At 40.4% G+C, this 16,954-nt stretch overlaps 5 protein-coding genes and 1 pseudogene across 5 annotated transcripts in view; 2 read left to right on the top strand and 4 right to left on the bottom strand.

Annotated features, from left to right (window-relative positions):
* The window catches only part of LOC9635630 (glutathione S-transferase U19), a 15,895-nt gene extending 11,026 nt beyond the window's left edge, over window positions 1-4,869 (bottom strand). The window contains exon 1 of the mRNA XM_002982033.2: window positions 4,807-4,869. Within this exon, the coding sequence (XP_002982079.2) occupies window positions 4,807-4,869 (63 nt within the window). The remainder of the gene's footprint in view (window positions 1-4,806) is intronic.
* LOC9635629 (probable glutathione S-transferase parA) lies at window positions 4,868-6,214 on the top strand. The gene is made up of 4 exons (XM_024687113.1): window positions 4,868-5,173; window positions 5,274-5,432; window positions 5,745-5,810; window positions 5,903-6,214. Exons 1-4 carry the CDS (start codon window positions 4,868-4,870, stop codon window positions 6,212-6,214), a joined length of 843 nt encoding a protein of 280 aa, XP_024542881.1.
* A 4,241-nt stretch (window positions 6,215-10,455) lies between these two features.
* Window positions 10,456-11,183, bottom strand: LOC112350627 (annotated as a pseudogene).
* A 415-nt stretch (window positions 11,184-11,598) lies between these two features.
* Window positions 11,599-12,120, top strand: LOC9635218 (probable serine/threonine-protein kinase At1g01540). Its single transcript, XM_002982142.2, has 2 exons — window positions 11,599-11,789; window positions 11,863-12,120. Exons 1-2 carry the CDS (start codon window positions 11,607-11,609, stop codon window positions 11,980-11,982), a joined length of 303 nt encoding a protein of 100 aa, XP_002982188.2. The 5' UTR covers window positions 11,599-11,606; the 3' UTR covers window positions 11,983-12,120.
* A 380-nt stretch (window positions 12,121-12,500) lies between these two features.
* Window positions 12,501-13,310, bottom strand: LOC9635217 (glutathione S-transferase U19). Its single transcript, XM_002982032.2, has 2 exons — window positions 12,982-13,310; window positions 12,501-12,934 (listed from the first exon to the last, which is right to left on the bottom strand). Exons 1-2 carry the CDS (start codon window positions 13,297-13,299, stop codon window positions 12,566-12,568), a joined length of 687 nt encoding a protein of 228 aa, XP_002982078.1. The 5' UTR covers window positions 13,300-13,310; the 3' UTR covers window positions 12,501-12,565.
* Window positions 13,311-15,719: 2,409 nt separating this feature from the next.
* Window positions 15,720-16,657, bottom strand: LOC9635628 (probable glutathione S-transferase). The gene is made up of 2 exons (XM_002982031.2): window positions 16,301-16,657; window positions 15,720-16,245 (listed from the first exon to the last, which is right to left on the bottom strand). Exons 1-2 carry the CDS (start codon window positions 16,619-16,621, stop codon window positions 15,880-15,882), a joined length of 687 nt encoding a protein of 228 aa, XP_002982077.2. The 5' UTR covers window positions 16,622-16,657; the 3' UTR covers window positions 15,720-15,879.
* Between the last annotated feature and the right edge of the window lie 297 nt (window positions 16,658-16,954).

Raw genomic sequence — 16,954 nt, 5'->3', positions numbered from 1 at the left:
CCTAGGCCCCAAGTGGAGCTGGAAGGGTGCCACATGGTAGTGGCCGAAGCGAAAACCAAACGAGCGTAAGACGTTTGGACTAAAAGCTCCGACTTGAAAGGTCGAAAGCAAGAGTGGAACTCCCAACGAAGTGCTCACGGAATGAGCACGAAGCGAGCAATAAGTGAGGCTCCAAAAAGGGACCCAAAAAGACCAACACATGACACGTGGAAGTGTCCGAGATGGACCCGAGATGGAGTCCGAGATGGAGCCCGAGATGGAGTCCGAGGTGGATCCGAGATGAACCCGAGATGGAGTCCGAGATGGAGTCCGAGGTGGACCCAAAATGAACCCGAGATGGAGTTCGAGATGGAGTCCAAGATGGAGTCCGAGATGGAGTCCAAGATGGAGTCCGAGATAGAGTCCAAGATGGACCCGAGATGGGGTCCGAGATGGACACGAGATGGAGTCCGAGATGGAGTCCGAGATGGACCCGAGATGGAGTCTGAAGTCGAGACCAAGACCGAGACCGAGACCGAGACCGGGCTGAGACCGGGACCGGGACCGGGACCGAGACCGAGACCGGGACCGAGGCCGAGACCGAGGCCGAGGCCGAGACTGAGCCCAAGCCCGAGTCCGAGTCCGAGTCCGAGTTCAAGTCTGAGAGGGTGAAAGCCCAAAGCGTTTGTCTCCCAGACCCTGGGGGGTTTGGTGAGCTCCAAAAGTATAGTAGGGGGAGAACTGCAGTGGAGCCAGTTAGGCCAGGAAAGGCCAGTTTGGCCCAGGAAGGGCGGACCTAGTGTTGGGTGATGAGCTGCCCACTGGGAAGTCCAAGACTAGAGTGAACACAAGCCGACAAGCAGGGTAGCTTGGTGAAGTGTTCAAGAGCCGGCTCTAGTTCCCCTGGGAGATTGATTGGCCGATGCTCCTAATCCAAGTGTGGGTGGCACTACCTACTTGGATACCTGTCGTGGCTCAATGGAACCTCGCTCTAAGCCCATGGCTAGAGCACTTAGAGGCGAAAGGCGGGGAGAGTACCCATAAGGCCTGCGTAAGGCCACGGTGTTCCGAAATGTTGTCCCAAAGTCCCAAATGGTGAAAGGGAAGAGGAGTAGGCCTCTAATGCAGTGACTAAGGATACGGTCACGTGGTGAGGAAGTCCCAAAGGATAGTGGGACTTAGCGGTCAGGCCTGCGGGCCTCGATCCAGTGGCAGTGTTGGCGAACACGGCCATGGACTAAAAGGGACTGGGTGGGGACTGGAAAAGAGTTGTCGGCGAAAGCTATTCCCCATGTCTGCAAGCATCCTAAGGATGCTAAGGAGTGGATCTGGGATGATCACTCATGGATGGATGGCTTAGTGTATGAGAGACGGGATTGCAATGTAGGTGGTGTTGGACCACCGATGTGACCAAAGTGAATAGATATAGCCTTAGCGTAATGGGCCGATATGTCGGTGGTACCTTGGGGTGTCGATCATGGGATCGGACACGTGGAGCACTTGGACCAAGTGCTAAGGTTGAGTGGCATGGATGCCATTCTCGGGGCTAGCAAGCCCCAAGTCCTGAGTTGGACTTATGGAGGTTGTGAATGAGACTCTTCCAAGTGGTCGGAGGTATGGTTAAGTGATTAAAGTAGAATGGAAAAATTAATTGCTTACATCCTTAACCATCAACTTTAATTCAATGCCACTCTTTGAACACTCAAAGACTATTTCCCCAACTTTGATACTTTTGCTTCCTAGCAAGCATTAAGACCATGCTTCTGCTGTGCCATTTTGATTTCATATGTTCCTATAAACTATTTATACTTGTCTTTCTAGGTATTAACTTATCTAAAATTATTTTTGGGAACCTTGAAGGGACTTAGTCCCTTAGCTTGCTAAGGCTTCTCTTTCATAAGCCTTCTAATTGCCATATAGTTTAACATGGATAATTCCATACTTTAGACTTATTAAAGCATCACAGTTGCCAGTAGCAACACCTTCAAACATCGACTTGATTCTTCACTCCCAACTTGTATAACCATCCTTGGTTATGCCTTTTGATTTTTATGATTCGATTTTATCCCTTTATTATTTACTTTTGGTTTTTTACATTCCCTTTAGTTATTTTTTTCATGACTAAGGAACTTTGCACTTTCTATGCTTTAGCAAGCATTCTTAAAGATGAATTTACTCAATGACTTAGCGAATGGTTCTTCAAACTAGATATACTCACTGTATAATCCTACACACCAAGATTAACATTGTTATACACAGGCTTCTTTATGCCTATTGTTACCCCTACAAAAATCCTTTTTATCTTTGTCCAATTTTGGATAGATTGATTTTTCCTGTCTCTAGCTTTTTACTACTTTATTAGATATTAAATAGCACCTCATATCCATTATTCTTTAAGGACTTAGTTCCTAGGGCTTTATCTAATGCCTTTATGATACAAAATACCATTTCCTGGGTGTTCAAGAGTGTTTAGGTTCCTAATGATAGACCTCTTTAACAATGAGTATTTCCTTTTACAACCACTATATTGTAACATAAGTAATTTATCCCTTGAGGGATATATCTATTTTCCTTCTTGTCCTAATATAAAGTCTTGGGAAGTTGATTTCCACTAATTCAATTAGTTATGCCACATATTTTGTTTAGTTGTCTCATAGTTGTTAAGTCCTATAACTCATTGCTAATGATTCTACACCTCCGTCATTATTTAGGTCCACACACTCAAATAACATGCCTTCTAGATTAGGCTATGTCAATATCATTTTCATTAGGATTCCTTTGGCAAAATATTCTCATGAATTAACTTATTTGACTTCAAGGCCTTATCCTTTGAGACACTTAGGGTTTCCACCCCATCATCTCCATGATCTTACTCTCACGACACTTTCCACTTGTGTCTAGGTATTTGCCAAGACCAAAGCAATCATTTCTCATGCTAACTATCAGTTAGCTATAAGTGATTAAATTTTCCATTCTACTTTAATCACTTAACCATACCTCCAACCACTTGGAGGAGTTTCACTCACAACCCCCACAAATCTTATTCTAGACTTGGGGACTTGCTAGCCCTGAGAATAGCATCCATGCCACTCAACCATTACACTTGGTCCAAGTGCTCTATGTGTCCAACCCCATGACCGACACATAAATGTACCACTGACATACTAGCCTGTTACGCTAAGGCCATGCGCATTCACTTTTATCATATTAATGATCCAACACCACCTACATCCCAATCTTGTCTCTCAAAGACTAGGCCATCCATCCATGAATGATCATCCTAAATCCACTCTTTAGCATCCTTAGGATGCTCACAAACATGGGGAATAACCTTCCCCAATATCCTTTTTTTGGTCCCCACCAAGTCCCTTTCCGTCCATGGCTGAGTTCTCAACCACTACCACTAGGTCAAGGCCTATAAGCCCGACACTAAGTCCCATTGTCCTCTGGGACATCCTCATTATATGACTTATCTTTGGTCATTACACCAAAGGACTGCTCCTCTTCTTTTCCATAGTCTAAGACTTTGGGACAACATTTTAGAACACCGTGGCCCTATGCGAGCCTCATGGGTACTCTCCCATCTTCCGCTTTTGGGTGCTCTAGACATGGGCTTAGAGCAAGGTTCTGATGAGCCACGCCCGGTATCCAAGTAGGTAGTGCCACCCACACTTGGATTGGGAATATCGACCATTTGATCTCCTAAGGGAGCTAGAGTTAGCTCTTAAACACTTCACCAAACTACCCCGCTTGTCTATCTGTATTCACTCTAACTTTAGACTCCTTAATGGTTTTATCATCACCTAACACGTAGGTATAGCCTTCCTTGGTCACATTGGCCTTTTCTGGCCAAATTGGCTCCACTGGGGTCTTCCCCCTACTATACTTTTGGAGCTCACTAAACCCCCTAGGGTTTGGGAGATGAGCGCTTTAGGCTTTCACCCTTGGACTCAGACTTAGACTCGAACTCAGACTCGAACTCGAACTCAGACTTGGACTTGGACTCGGACTCAGACTTAGACTCCGACTTGAACTCGGTCTCAGTCTTGGTCTCGGTCTCAGCCTCGGTCTCGGTCCCAGTCTTAGTCTCAGTCTTGGTCCTGGTCTCGGTCTCGGTCTCATTCTCGGTCTCAATCTCGGTCTCGGCCTTGACTTTGGACTCCATCTCGGGTCCATCTTGGGTCCATCTTAGACTCCATCTTAGGTCCATCTCGGACTCCATCTTGGACTCCATCTTGGATCCATCTCGGACTCCATCTTGGTCTTGGACTCCATCTCAGGTCCATCTTTGACTCCACCATGTGTCATGTGTTCATCCTCTTATGTCCTTTTTCTAGAGATTCTTTTATTACTTCATGCTCGTTCCTTGAGCACTCCATTGGGAGTTTCACTCTCATTCTCAGCTCTTCAAGTCAAAGCTTTTAGTCCGAATGTGTTAGGCTTATTTGGCTTTCACTTTAGCCACTACCATGTGGCACTCTTTCGGCTCCACTTTAGGACTTACGGATTTCTATCTCACATTAGCACTGCACCATAGTTAGCAACTCTGTGCCAACTTTGGTGTAGTTACATGTGTAATTATGCACCTCTACTTAAACGTGCTCATGACTCTTATAATTACATGTGTAATTACCTCAAATATAATCTTGACTTAAGGATTGTTGCAATACTGTAAGAAGGTAAGATATGGTTTTTAATTTTCATAGACGTCACAACAAGATTTCTAACTTTTAGTGGCAGGCACACTGGAGTCAGGGGCTGCTAACTATTTACCTGTACAAAAGCCTCTAACTTAGAAACTTCTAAGGTGCCTTAATAAACATCCACCAGCTCGCTGGTATGTTGTGCCTTGTATTTTCTGAGATTCTCCTTTGTGCGAGTAGCAGCCATGTTGAAAGACAGTGTGAAGCTCTTGAACTTCTGGCCAAGTACATTTGGCTTGAGAGTCCACTATGCGCTGGATTTGAAAGGGGTGTTCTACAATTACCAGGAGGAGAGTTTGCCCAACAAGAGCAAGGAGCTTCTCGAGGCAAATCCAATCTATATGAAGATTCCGGTTCTCATCCACAATAGCAAGCCTATCTGTGAGTCTCTCATCACATTGACAGTGTGTGGCCTGGTTCTCACAAGCTCCCCAGAAGATCCATATGAAAAGACTGTGGCTCGCTTTTGGGCAGACTTTGGTGACAAAAAGGTAAACTTGTTGCTTCTTTTGGGTTGATCAATACCAGATTTTTCCTTACCAACAGCTCTATGATGCCGGGAGCTGACTCATACGAGCTATGGGGGAGGAGCACAAGAAAGCCAATGAGGACTTCAAGTGGGCTCTAATGAAAATCAATGAAGCTCTCGACACCATCGCTCCAGGCAAGCCTTTCTTTGGCGGTGACACTATGAACTTTGCAGATGTTGCTCTGGCTCCATTCATCTGCTGGTTCAAAGGCTACCAGAAAGTGGGAGGATTCGTGCTTCCAAGCCCATAAGAATGGCCCAATCTCTACAAGTGGGTGGATGCTGTAAATTCCATGGATGCAATCAAGATATCCACTCCAAGCGATGATAAGGTTGCTGAATTTGTTGAGCATTACAGAAAGCATGCTACTGGGGCTGCCTCATAGTTGCTGGAAAACGTGTGAAACTTAAAAAACGTAATGTTTTAAACGCGTTCAAAAACGCCATTCTAAACTCCCAATGGGTTTGCACTATTTGCGAAAAGAGACAAAGGTTTCTTTAGGGTTTCTTCAGGGTTCCTGTGGTCATGACAGGAATTGGAGGATGCCGCGAATGCTGGAGCTGGAAGCATGTCATACGAGCAGAGCGGCATTGGACATGTAAGTATTGTCATGAGATTCACACTAGGGGAGTGGACCGAGTGCAAGTACATCTTGCTAGAGTTCAGGCAAGAGGTGTGAAAACGTGAAAGGAAATGAGGGAGATCCCTTATGAGGTTCTTAAAAAAGCTCGCAGCAGTTTTTCCGATTTCGAGCTAGCAGACCCAGCAGATGCCGATGATGGGCATCTGCTGCAGCAAGCCTCACAGGGTTCAGGGGGGCCAGCAGAATCTATGGTGGCAAGCATGGAGAACTGGTCCAGTGCTGGGACAAGCAGAGCAGCAAAATGCAGATCCTCAGATGGAAATTTGGTGATATTTTTTGATACTGCTTCGGCTGAGGCACTAGATGATGCTGTTGCAGAGTTCTTCTTTGCCGAGGACATCTCCTTCAACACAATCTGAAGAGATAACTTGAAGAGAATGTTGAAAGTTGCTGCAAAAGTGGGGCATTTAGTGATTGACAACCTCATGGGATATGAGAAGTTGCGGACAACTGAGCTACATCAAATCTACAATAACGTTCAGAAGTGGCTTGAAGATGTACAGCTAAGTTGGAGGACATATGGTTGTACCATTGTCACGGATGGCTGGTCTAATATCAAAAAGCGGTCTCTTATCAACTTCATGGTCAGTTCTATGAGAGGCTCAATTTTCCTGAAGGCTGTGGACAGCCCAAGAAAACCGGAGCATGGTTGTTTGAGCAGTTGAAATAAGTGATTGTCGAGGTTGGCATGGAAAATGTTGTGCAAGTGGTGACGGACAATGCAAGCAACTGCGTGGTCATGGAGGAGCTTTTGCAGCAGGAGTTTCCACAAATTGTACATGTTTGCTGCGTTTGCCACGTTATAGACTTGCTGTTCGAAGATATTGGAGCTCTATCTTGGGTGCAGCCTTTTGTTGATGGCTGTGTGAAGACAGTTACCTTCATCACCTCAAAGACACGGGTTCTAGCTCTTTATAGAACTTTCTGCAAATGGGACCTGATAAAGCCTATGACCACGAGGTTTGCTTATATTTTTCTCGTGATGTCTCAGCTTCTGGAGACCACGAATCTCTCCGGGCTTTGAAGAATGGTGGTGAGCCAAGAATGGGAGCGACTTGACTGGTCTAAGAAGCCAGAGGGCCTAGAGCTGCAATCTCGTGTTCTTGATGACTTGTTCTAGGAGTGGTGCGAGAATTTGTTAATTTTGCTCGAACCTTTACTTCGAGTTCTTCGGCTCGCTGATCGGGAGGGGGTGACTTCAGGCCTCATCTTTGAAGCTATTGATTGGCTGATCGAGAAGATGGATGAGGGAGCTCAAAACAGAATTTATGCACATGAGGAAGTGGGACAAATCAAGGATTTCCTACTTGAATCACATGGTCTGAAGGAGGCAAGGTGGTATCAAATGCACAATGTCATTCATGAAGCTGCTTTTGCTCTTCATCCTCTGTTTTTGGGGGATAACCCGAAGAATGACAAGCTGGATAATGAGGCACGCGGGAACTGGCTGGAGTACATGCATGTTTATAGCAGAGGTGATCTGGACTTGCAGCTGAGATTGTAGGCACAGTTTAGAGGTTTTGGCAACAGCTTGGACAGCAAATGAGGTTACCTGTTGCCAAAGATTGGGAGACCAGAAAGTTCCCAGTAACCTGGTGGAGTTCTTTTGGTTTAGAGATGCTTGATCTACATCGCATGGCTCTCCGAATTTTAAGCCAGGTTGTTTGCACTTCTCCATGCGAGAGGAATTGGAGCTCATGGAGCTTGATACAAACAAAGTGCAGGTCCCACTTGCTTCCCAAAAATGCTAAGAAGCTAGTTTACATTCACACAAACTTGTGGGTTGCTCAGAAGTTGGAGAGTGAAGGTTTGAGGATGCTAGAGATTGATATAGGCAAGCTGGAGTTGGAGCCTCATTGGAAGAGGATTTTGGATCTGCAAGAAGCTTTTGAGCAACCAAATCAAGCTATTGAGGAGTTTAGCATCGATGAAGGAATGGAAGATGATTCGGAATCGGAAGATAACTAAAATGGCTTCTTCTTTCATTTGTTTTAGTATATTATTCGGTTAGGTTTTATAAACTTAATATCAGATTAAAGTGTCTTTAGTAAATATTAGTGTTTTCTTAAAAAATGTTTTAAACGGCATTTAAATGTCGACATGTTGGAATGTTTGCACGTCTAGCTGCAACTATGGGCTGCCTAAAACATGGGCAGTTTTCAAGATAGATGCTGTTATCGATTCATCATCTTGATGAGTAAACAATAAAAAGTACTTCAAATAAAGAACATCTCTGACATTTTCTAAATAATCCAGATGGTCCTTCGAGGTTCTTGCTCCAGAAATTTTGTGGAATGGCAATTTTTTACTACCATCTACCATTGTATTGTTACTCTCTCTCTCTCTCTCTCTCTCTCTCTCTCTCTCTCTCTCTCTCTCTCTCTCTCTCTCTCTCTCTCTCTCTCTCTCTCTCTCTCTCTCTCTGTGTGTGTGTGTCTAAGTCTAGGATTCTTCTATTTAGTTTAGAAATAGTTTTTATAAATTTACATAATAAAACTATAGAAATAGTAATGAGAAGCTAACACTCTCGAGAAATCTTTTATTCATTGCTGAATGTTCTTTTAAAGAGTAATTCTTGCCTAAATTATAACATTATATAATTTAGAATTTTACATATTTCTTTATCAATATATACTTCTTGTTACTTCAAATATGCATATATCTATATGGCAAACAATTTTGTAAAGAAAAGAAAGAAAACTAGTATTTTATTTTACAACTTAGAACTGTGAGATAAATAATGTGTCAGGTGATGCTACAATGATAATAGCATAATCTATTAAGTAAATAAAACTTTTTAAAGCTTGATGTCTTTTTTTTCTTTCACTTTCTAATTTTGTTCAAAAACGTGCTTCTATTGTTCTTTTCAAGAAAAATTCCAATTTTTCATAATTAACTATTTATTTTATATAATCTTCTCAAGATTTTTTATCTCTATATGAAGGGATACTTAAGAGTTTAACACCTTCAAAGCCCCATAATCAATTTACAAATTACTTCAAAACCTTTGAGTGGAAGTAATAATAAAAACTTGAGCTGAAAAACATTGATTTTTCTTTTATGGTCTTCATATAGGTAAAAGTTTATAGTTATAATTGAATCAAAATCCAAAATATGTAATTACTATTACAAATAATGTTGTAGTAGATAAAATCCTCTCAAAAGCAATAAGCTACAATATAATATTGACAATAATGAATATGGATTTTATAGTAATATTTTTTCTTCAAGGTTTTTCTTTCACTCTCTCTAGTTTGAAAAATTAATGGCAAAATAATGTTTTTAGATAACAAAAAATTCTAAAGATTTTTGGATCTAAATATTTATTATGGGTAGTAAATCAAAATTAAGCACTACTTCAAGTTATTTCAAACCCAACTACCACAAAAAATAAATTTCCCTTAAATATAAATTTCTTTCTAGTTTACATAAAGTTAAAGGTTATATGTAAGTTGTGTAAATATAAACTCCAAGCTAATTTAGAAATTTAAAAATGGAATAATTAGCATCTTTTGTGTATATATCTGAATGATGCCCTTTTTCCCATTTTTATAATTTCCTCCAAATATACTTCAGCAAAGCATAAAAAAATTGAAATGAGATTAAATGGCAGAAATGTAAAATATAAATCTTGGAGTATTTAACATAAAATGGTGAAATTGTAATTGTTACAAATCTTAAAGTTTGAGGAAAATAATAACTCTCAATATACTTAATTTGATAAACTAATATAAATTTTAAATATTAATTAAAATAACTAAACCATAAACACAGAGGTAGAGCTCCTCAAAAGTGGCAATTCTTATTGTTTTCTTAACCTATATGAAATTAAAGTAATCTTTATACAATAAAAACAAATTTAAACATCTATCTTTAATATATATCTTTATAGAAAATGAATTTGAATTGAGCTAATTTATTAAATATATAAAGCTAGGATTATTAGGCAATAAAATTTTAAACTAATAAATATGAAAACAATAGCAATTGGGGTAAGTATTACAAAAGGCTTTACCATATATATATGTATGCACATTTGAGGTAATAAAAAGTTTATATTGACAAAGAAATATATAAAGTTTCTTAATTATGAAATGTTATAATTTAGGCAAGAATTAATCTTTAAAATAACATTCAGCAATGAATAAAAAAATTCTTGAGATTATTTGTTTAATCATATAGTAACAATGTTTTAGCTTCTCATTACTATTTCTATACTTTTAGTTTATAGTTGTTTTATGTAAATTTGTAAAACATAAGCTTCCATAAACATGAAAGGAGAATTTAAAAGATAAGATTTTAATAAAAAGACTAATCGTAACACGAGATTAACAATGCAACTGTTGATGTGGTAGAAGGCTGTAAAAATCGCCGTTCGATAAAATTTCTGGAGCAAGAACCCCGAAGGACCATCTGGATTATCTAGAAAATGTCAGAGACGTTCTTTGTTTGAAGTACATTTTATTGTTTACTCATCGAGATGATGAATCGATAACAGCATCTATCTTGAAAACCGTCCATGTTTTAGGCAGCCCCAGTAGCATGCTTCCTGTAACGCTCAACAAATTCAGCAACCTTGTCTGGGCTTGGAGTGGATGTCTTGATCGCGTCCACGGAATTTACAGCGTCCACCCACTTGTAGAGATTGGGCCATTCTTCCGGGCCTGGAAGCACGAATCCTACCACTTTCTGGTAGGCTTTGAAACAGCAGATGAATGGAGCCAGAGCAACATCTGCGAAGTTCATAGCTCACCGCCAAAGTAAGGCTTGCCTGGAGCGATGGTGCCGAGAGCTTCATCGATTTTCATCAGAGCCCACTTGAAGTCCTTGCTGGCTTTCTTGTGCTCCTCCCCCATAGCTCGTATGAGTCGGCTCCCGGCGTCATAGAGCTGTTGGTAAGGAAAAATCTGGTATTGATCAACCCGGAAGAAGCAACAAGTTTACCTTTCTGTCACCAAAGTCTGCCCAGAAGCGAGCCTTTTAGTATGGATCTTCCGGGAGGAGCTTGTGAGAACCGGGCCACACATTGTCAATGTAGTCGACGATGACAAGAGACTCGCAGATAGGCTTGCCGTTGTGGATGAGAACCGGAATCTTCGTGTAGATTGGATTTGCCTCGAGAAGCTCCTTGCTCTTGTTGGGTAAACTCTCCTCCTGGTAATCGTAGGACACCCCTTTCAGATCCAGCGCATAGTGGACTCTCAAGCCAAACACACTCGGCCAGAAGTTCAAGAGCTTCACACTGTCTTTCGACCTGGCTGCTACTTGCACAAAAGAGAAACCCAGAAAATACAAGGCACAACGTACCAGCGAGCCGGTGGATGTTCGTCAAGGCACCTTAGAAGTTTCTAAGTTAGAGGCTTTTGTACGGGTAAATAGTTAGCAGCCCACGACTCCAGCGTCCCTGCCACAAAAAGTCAGAAAACTTGTCGCGACCTCCATAAAAAATAAAAACCATACCTTACCTTCCGACAGTCTCGCGACAATCCTCGAGTCAAGATTATGTTTGAGGTAATTACACACGTAACTACAAGAGTCATGGGCACGTTCGGGTAAATAACTTAGTATGTAAGCATTTCTTCTCGACAGTCTCACGAATGGCGCGTGACTCTGATCTTTGCAGATATGTCGCTCCAGAATATGCAAACACAGGATTGCTTAACGAGCGAAGCGACGTGTATAGTTTCGGTCTGGTCGTCACCGGAAGAGATCCCGTGGACTATAGCCGGCCTCCTTCACTGGCTGAAGCTCATGGTCGGGCAAAGGCGCTCGGAAGAAGTAGCGGACCCAAACTTGGAGCCCAAACCAGCGTCGCGAGCGCTCAAGCAGGCGTTGCTGGTGGCGCTGCAGTGTGTGGATCCGGACTCGTCGAAGCGGCCCAAGATGGGGCACGTCGTTCACATGCTCGAGGCGGACGAGTACCCGTATCGCGACGTAAGTGCTTGCAATTCTTGTGTCACTGGCGGTGCAGCTAAGATGGTTTCTTTTCCTTGTACTACACACGCAGGACCGGCGAGCGGCAAGTACCACTCCCGCCACAAATCGCCCACCAAAGTCAGCGAGAGGCGTCCATCAAGAGCAGCAGCACTACAGGGCAGCAGAGTTGCAGTCACGGTCGGTATATTAACTCGAAGGTTGTCAACTTGAGAGGAAAGAAAGAAAAAAAGAGCACAGATCATTCAGGTATAAATCAAAGAGGCTGACAATTTCTGTTGTGGAGACGGTTCCAGGTGATGAATTTGAGAGAGGAGTGTTGTACCACACACATCTAACTCGTTTTTATGGGTTTTGGATCACAACTGTACAATAAAAATGGCAAGTTCTTGGGCAAATTAAAGTAAAAATTGATCACTTTCAAAATATCAGAATGGCACAGCGGAAGCATGGTGGGCCCATAACCCCTCTGATATTAATTGTTAAGAAGTCTTAACTACCTTACGACTAATTTAATATTTGTCAATAATACTTGCTTAACTATTTAGGGCTAAAATAATAAACTTTTTCATTTTAATATTAAAAGGTTTAAGGTATCAATCTCGATGAGAATCTAAATTATAAATTAGAATAAATTGTCAATATTCAATGTTGAGATTCAAACTTTTATCAAGCTTTGCGACAAATGGATATTAGGTTATATACATCGGTTCTTCTTTATTCAAAGTAGTATCTACATATATACATCAAGATTTCGAGTTTGGCACATCTTACTTTTATGCAGACCCAATAGCTCGCTTCCTGATAACCTCGGCGAATTCAGCAACCTTGTCTGGGCTTGGAGTGGATTTCCTGATCGCTTCCACGGACTTTACGGCGTTCACCCACTTGTGGAGATTGGGCAATTCTTCCGAGCCTGGAAGCACGAATCCTCCCACTTTCTGGTAGCCTTTGAACCAGCAGATGAATGGAGCCAGAGCAACATCTGCAAAGTTCATTGAGTCGCCGCCAAAGAAAGGCTTGCCTGGAGCGATGGTGTCAAGAGCTTCATCGAGTTTCATCAGAGCCCACTTCAAGTCCTCGCTGGCTTTTTTGCGCTCCTCCTCGGTGGTAGCTCGTATGAGTCGGCTACCGGCGTCAAAGACCTGTTGGTAGTAAGAAACAAGCAACCTGGAAGAAGCGACAACTTTACCTTTTTGTCACCAAAGTCTGCCCAGAAGCGAGCCACAGCCTTTTTGTATGGATCTTCTGGGAGGAGCTTGTGAGGATTGGGCCACACACTGTCGATGTAGTCAACGATGATGAGAGACTCGCAGATAGGCTTGCCGTTGTGGATGAGAACCGGAATCTTAGCGTAGATTGGATTTGCCTCGAGAAGCTCCTTGCTCTTGTTGAACAAATTCTCCTCCTGGTATTCGTAGGACACCCCTTTCAGATCCAGCGCATAGTGAACTCTCAAGCCAAACATGCTCGACCAGAAGCTCAAGACCTTGACACTCCCTTTCGACATGGCTACTACTTGCTTCTACTCCAAAGAGAAACTCTGAAAACACAAGACACAGCGTACCATCTCTCTCGAAGTATATATCAGCGAGGCAGTGGATATTCGTTGAGCACATTAGAAGGCTCTAGAGATATCTTGTCCGGTTAAAATAGAAAATTTTCCATCCGAAACGAATTCTGCCAATTAAGTGATGCCATATAGAAGCAGGCCACGATTTCAGCGTGCGTGCCAAAAGATCAGAAAAGTTCTAATTTGCTCACCACAATACGTCAATGGTGATGGAGTGATGGACCAATGGAGCAAAATGGTGACAGGGAGCAATATATATGACGATGGAGAAAAATAGCAATGGAGTGATAGAGCATTGGATAAGCATAAACTCCCCCCGCCATAGTAGAATGTGATTACCAGGCTTCAGCAAATCATCATTTTGCTGACATCAAAAGACTTTAACAAGCTAGAATTCTGAAGAAAGAGTGCTGGCTAGTATTAACCAGAATTGAAGGTTTAAATTTCACAGTAATATAATATTTCTAGAATATTTATTTTACAATAGAGTAACCAAAATGATAAAAATTACTAAAGCATATATTTCCCTTTCTATCTTTGTTTTATCAATCTTTTCTCTTGTTCTTTCTCACTCTTTGATATTTTTAATCATACTATCTTTAAGATGTTTTTTGAGGAATCTACTAGTAGACTATAGAGAAAAGAAAGAGATCTACAACTCAGAACTATGAGATAAATAATGTGTCAGGTGATGCCATAATGATAATAGCATAATCCATTAAGTAAATAAAACTTTTCAAAGTTTGATGTATTTTTTTTTCTGTCACTTTCTAGTTTTGTTAAAAAATGTGCTTCTATTGTTCTTTTTAAGATTTTTTTTATAATTAACATACATTTTACTCTTTATTTTTATATAATCTTCTCAAGGGTTTTTATTTCTCTATGAAGGGATATTCAAGAGTTTAACACTTCAAAGACCTACAATCAATTTATATATTGTTTCAAGAACTTTGAGCAGAAGTAATAATAAAAATTTGAGTTGAAAACTATTGATTTTTCTTCCATTGTCTTCATATATGTAAAAAAATTTGGTAATAATTGAATCAAAAGATAAAATGTATAATTATTATTGTAAATCATGTTGTAGTGGATAAAATCCTCTCAAAAGCAATGAATTATAATATAACACTTACAATAATGAGATATATCTTTATAGTAATATTCTTGCTTTAACATATTTTTTTTGCTCTCTCTATTTTGAAAAAGTAATAGCAAGGTGATACTATTAGATAAAAAAAAACTTTTAAAGATTTTTTGATCTAAATATTTATTGAAGGCAATAATCAAAATTAAACACTACTTCAAGTTACTTCAAACCTACCAAATATATGTTACCCTTAAATTTAAAGGTATTTAATTTCTATATGGTTTACACAAAGTTAAATTATGTGTAAATTAAGTATTTTAGTGTAAATATAAACTCCAAGCTAATTTAGAAACCTAACAATTGAATTATTAGCCTCTTTTATGTATATAATTGAATGATGTTTTTATTTTTAAAATATTTTTATTTCCTCCAAATATATTTGACAAAACATAGAAAAACTTGAAATGAGATTAAATGGTAGAAACATGGAATATAAATTTGGAGTATGAAATATAGAGTAAGAAGCATTAGATGGTGAAAGTGTAGTTATTACAAAGATTAAAGCTTGAGAAGTATTTTTAAAAAATAATAATTCTCAACACACTTAATTTAAAAAAGTAATAATAAAGTTAAATATTAATTAAAATAAATACACCATAAAAAATATTCATTTCAGAGGTAGAGCTCGTCAAAAGTGATGTTTTCTTAAGCTTTATAAAATAAAATAATCTTTATATAAGAAAATAAAAAAATTATAACATTTATCTTTAATATATATCTTTATAAAAATGACTTAAGCTAGTTTGGTAAATATATAAAACTAGGATTATTAGGTAGTAAAAGTTTAAACTAATAAATATGAAAACAATAGTAATGGGGTAAGTATTTGTTATACACAAAAGGCTTTGCCATATATAGATGTACGCACATTTGAGGTAATAAAAAGTTTATATTGACAAAAAAATACAAAATAATGAAATCTTATAATTTAGGCAAGAATTAATCTTTAAAAGAACATTCAGCAATGAATAAAAGATTTCTGGAGAAGGTTTGTATAATCATATAGTAACAAAGTGTTAGCTTCTCATTACTATTTCTATACTTTTAGTTTATAGTTGTTATATGTAAATTTGTAAAACATATTTCTAAACAGAAGCTTCCATAAACATATAAGGAGAATTTAAAGGATAAAATTTTAATAAAAAGGCTAATCGTAACACACACACACACACAACACAGAGTTCTAAAGCAAGAACCCCGAAGGACCATCTGGATTTCTAGAAATCTTATTTAGTTTATCAATGAGGCTTTAGAATTCACTAACATAAGGAGTTCTATACAGAGACGTTGTTTATTTGAAGTACTTTTGATTGGTTACTCATCGAGATGCTGAATCGAAAACAGCATCTATCTTGAAAACCGTCCGTGTTTTAGGCAGTCCCGATAACTCGCTGCCTGATAACCTCAGCGAATTCAGCAACCTTGTCTGGACTTGGAGTGGATATCTTGATCGCATCCACGGAATTTACAGCGTCCACCCACTTGTAGAGATTGGGCCATTCTTCCGGGCCTGGAAGCACGAATCCTCCCACTTTCTGGTAGGCTTTGAAGCAGCAGATGAATGGAGCCAGAGCAACATCTGCAAAGTTCATAGCGTCGCCACCAAAGAAAGGCTTGCCTGGAGCGATGGTGCCGAGAGCTTCATCGATTTTCATCAGAGCCCACTTGAAGTCCTCCCCGGCTTTCTTGTGCTCCTCCCCCATAGCTCGTATGAGTCGGCTCCCGGCGTCAAAGAGCTGTTGGTAAGGAAAAATCTGGTTTTGATCAACCCGGAAGAAGCAACAAGTTTACCTTTTTGTCACCAAAGTCTGCCCAGAAGCGAGCCACAGCCTTTTCGTATGGATCTTCCGGGAGGAGCTTGTGAGGACTGGGCCACACACTGTCGATGTAGTCGACGATGATGAGAGACTCACAGATAGGCTTGCCGTTGTGGATGAGAACCGGAATCTTAGCGTAGATTGGATTTGCCTCGAGAAGCTCCTTGCTCTTGTTGGGCAACAACCTCTCCTCCTGGTAATCGTAGGACACCCCTTTCAGATCCAGCGCATAGTGGACTCTCAAGCCAAACATACTCGGCCAGAAGTTCAAGAGCTTCACACTGTCTTTCGACATGGCTGCTTCTCGCACAAAAGAGAAACCCAGAAAATACAAGGCACAACGTACCAGTTAGAGGCTTTTGTACGGGTAAATAGTTAGCATCCCACGACTCCAGCGTGCCTGCCACAAAAAGTCAGAAAACTTGTATAAAACCATACCTTCTGACGGTCTCGCAACAATCCTTGAGTCAAGGGTAATTTCTTGCGCTATCTCCTACAAAAGGGAAAAGAAGTGTGAGAAATGAACTTCCGGTTCAAGTACCTTTCTGGAGACAGCTTAAAAGAATTGGTTGGTCCTGTGCTACAACTCTTGTCTTGGAGCGAGGCGTCAGTGTTGTCTGTCTCTGCT

This window comes from Selaginella moellendorffii, unplaced genomic scaffold, assembly GCF_000143415.4.
Source record: "Selaginella moellendorffii unplaced genomic scaffold, v1.0 SELMOscaffold_52, whole genome shotgun sequence".
In the NCBI taxonomy this organism is placed as follows: domain Eukaryota; kingdom Viridiplantae; phylum Streptophyta; class Lycopodiopsida; order Selaginellales; family Selaginellaceae; genus Selaginella; species Selaginella moellendorffii.
This window is presented reverse-complemented; position numbering and strand designations above follow the sequence as displayed.

Bases quoted from the DNA above. Each gene is read 5' to 3' on its own strand.
- LOC9635629 (XM_024687113.1), top strand. From the start codon at position 4,868: ATGTTGAAAGACAGTGTGAAGCTCTTGAACTTCTGGCCAAGTACATTT. The intron at 5,433-5,744 runs GTGGGAGGATTC...TGGTCATGACAG, and splicing joins GGTTCAAAGGCTACCAGAAA to GAATTGGAGGATGCCGCGAA. The intron at 5,811-5,902 runs GTAAGTATTGTC...AAAACGTGAAAG, and splicing joins AGCAGAGCGGCATTGGACAT to GAAATGAGGGAGATCCCTTA.
- LOC9635218 (XM_002982142.2), top strand. From the start codon at position 11,607: ATGGTCGGGCAAAGGCGCTCGGAAGAAGTAGCGGACCCAAACTTGGAG. The intron at 11,790-11,862 runs GTAAGTGCTTGC...CTACACACGCAG, and splicing joins ACGAGTACCCGTATCGCGAC to GACCGGCGAGCGGCAAGTAC.
- LOC9635217 (XM_002982032.2), bottom strand. From the start codon at position 13,299: ATGTCGAAAGGGAGTGTCAAGGTCTTGAGCTTCTGGTCGAGCATGTTT. The intron at 12,935-12,981 runs GTAAAGTTGTCG...TACTACCAACAG, and splicing joins CAGACTTTGGTGACAAAAAG to GTCTTTGACGCCGGTAGCCG.
- LOC9635628 (XM_002982031.2), bottom strand. From the start codon at position 16,621: ATGTCGAAAGACAGTGTGAAGCTCTTGAACTTCTGGCCGAGTATGTTT. The intron at 16,246-16,300 runs GTAAACTTGTTG...CCTTACCAACAG, and splicing joins CAGACTTTGGTGACAAAAAG to CTCTTTGACGCCGGGAGCCG.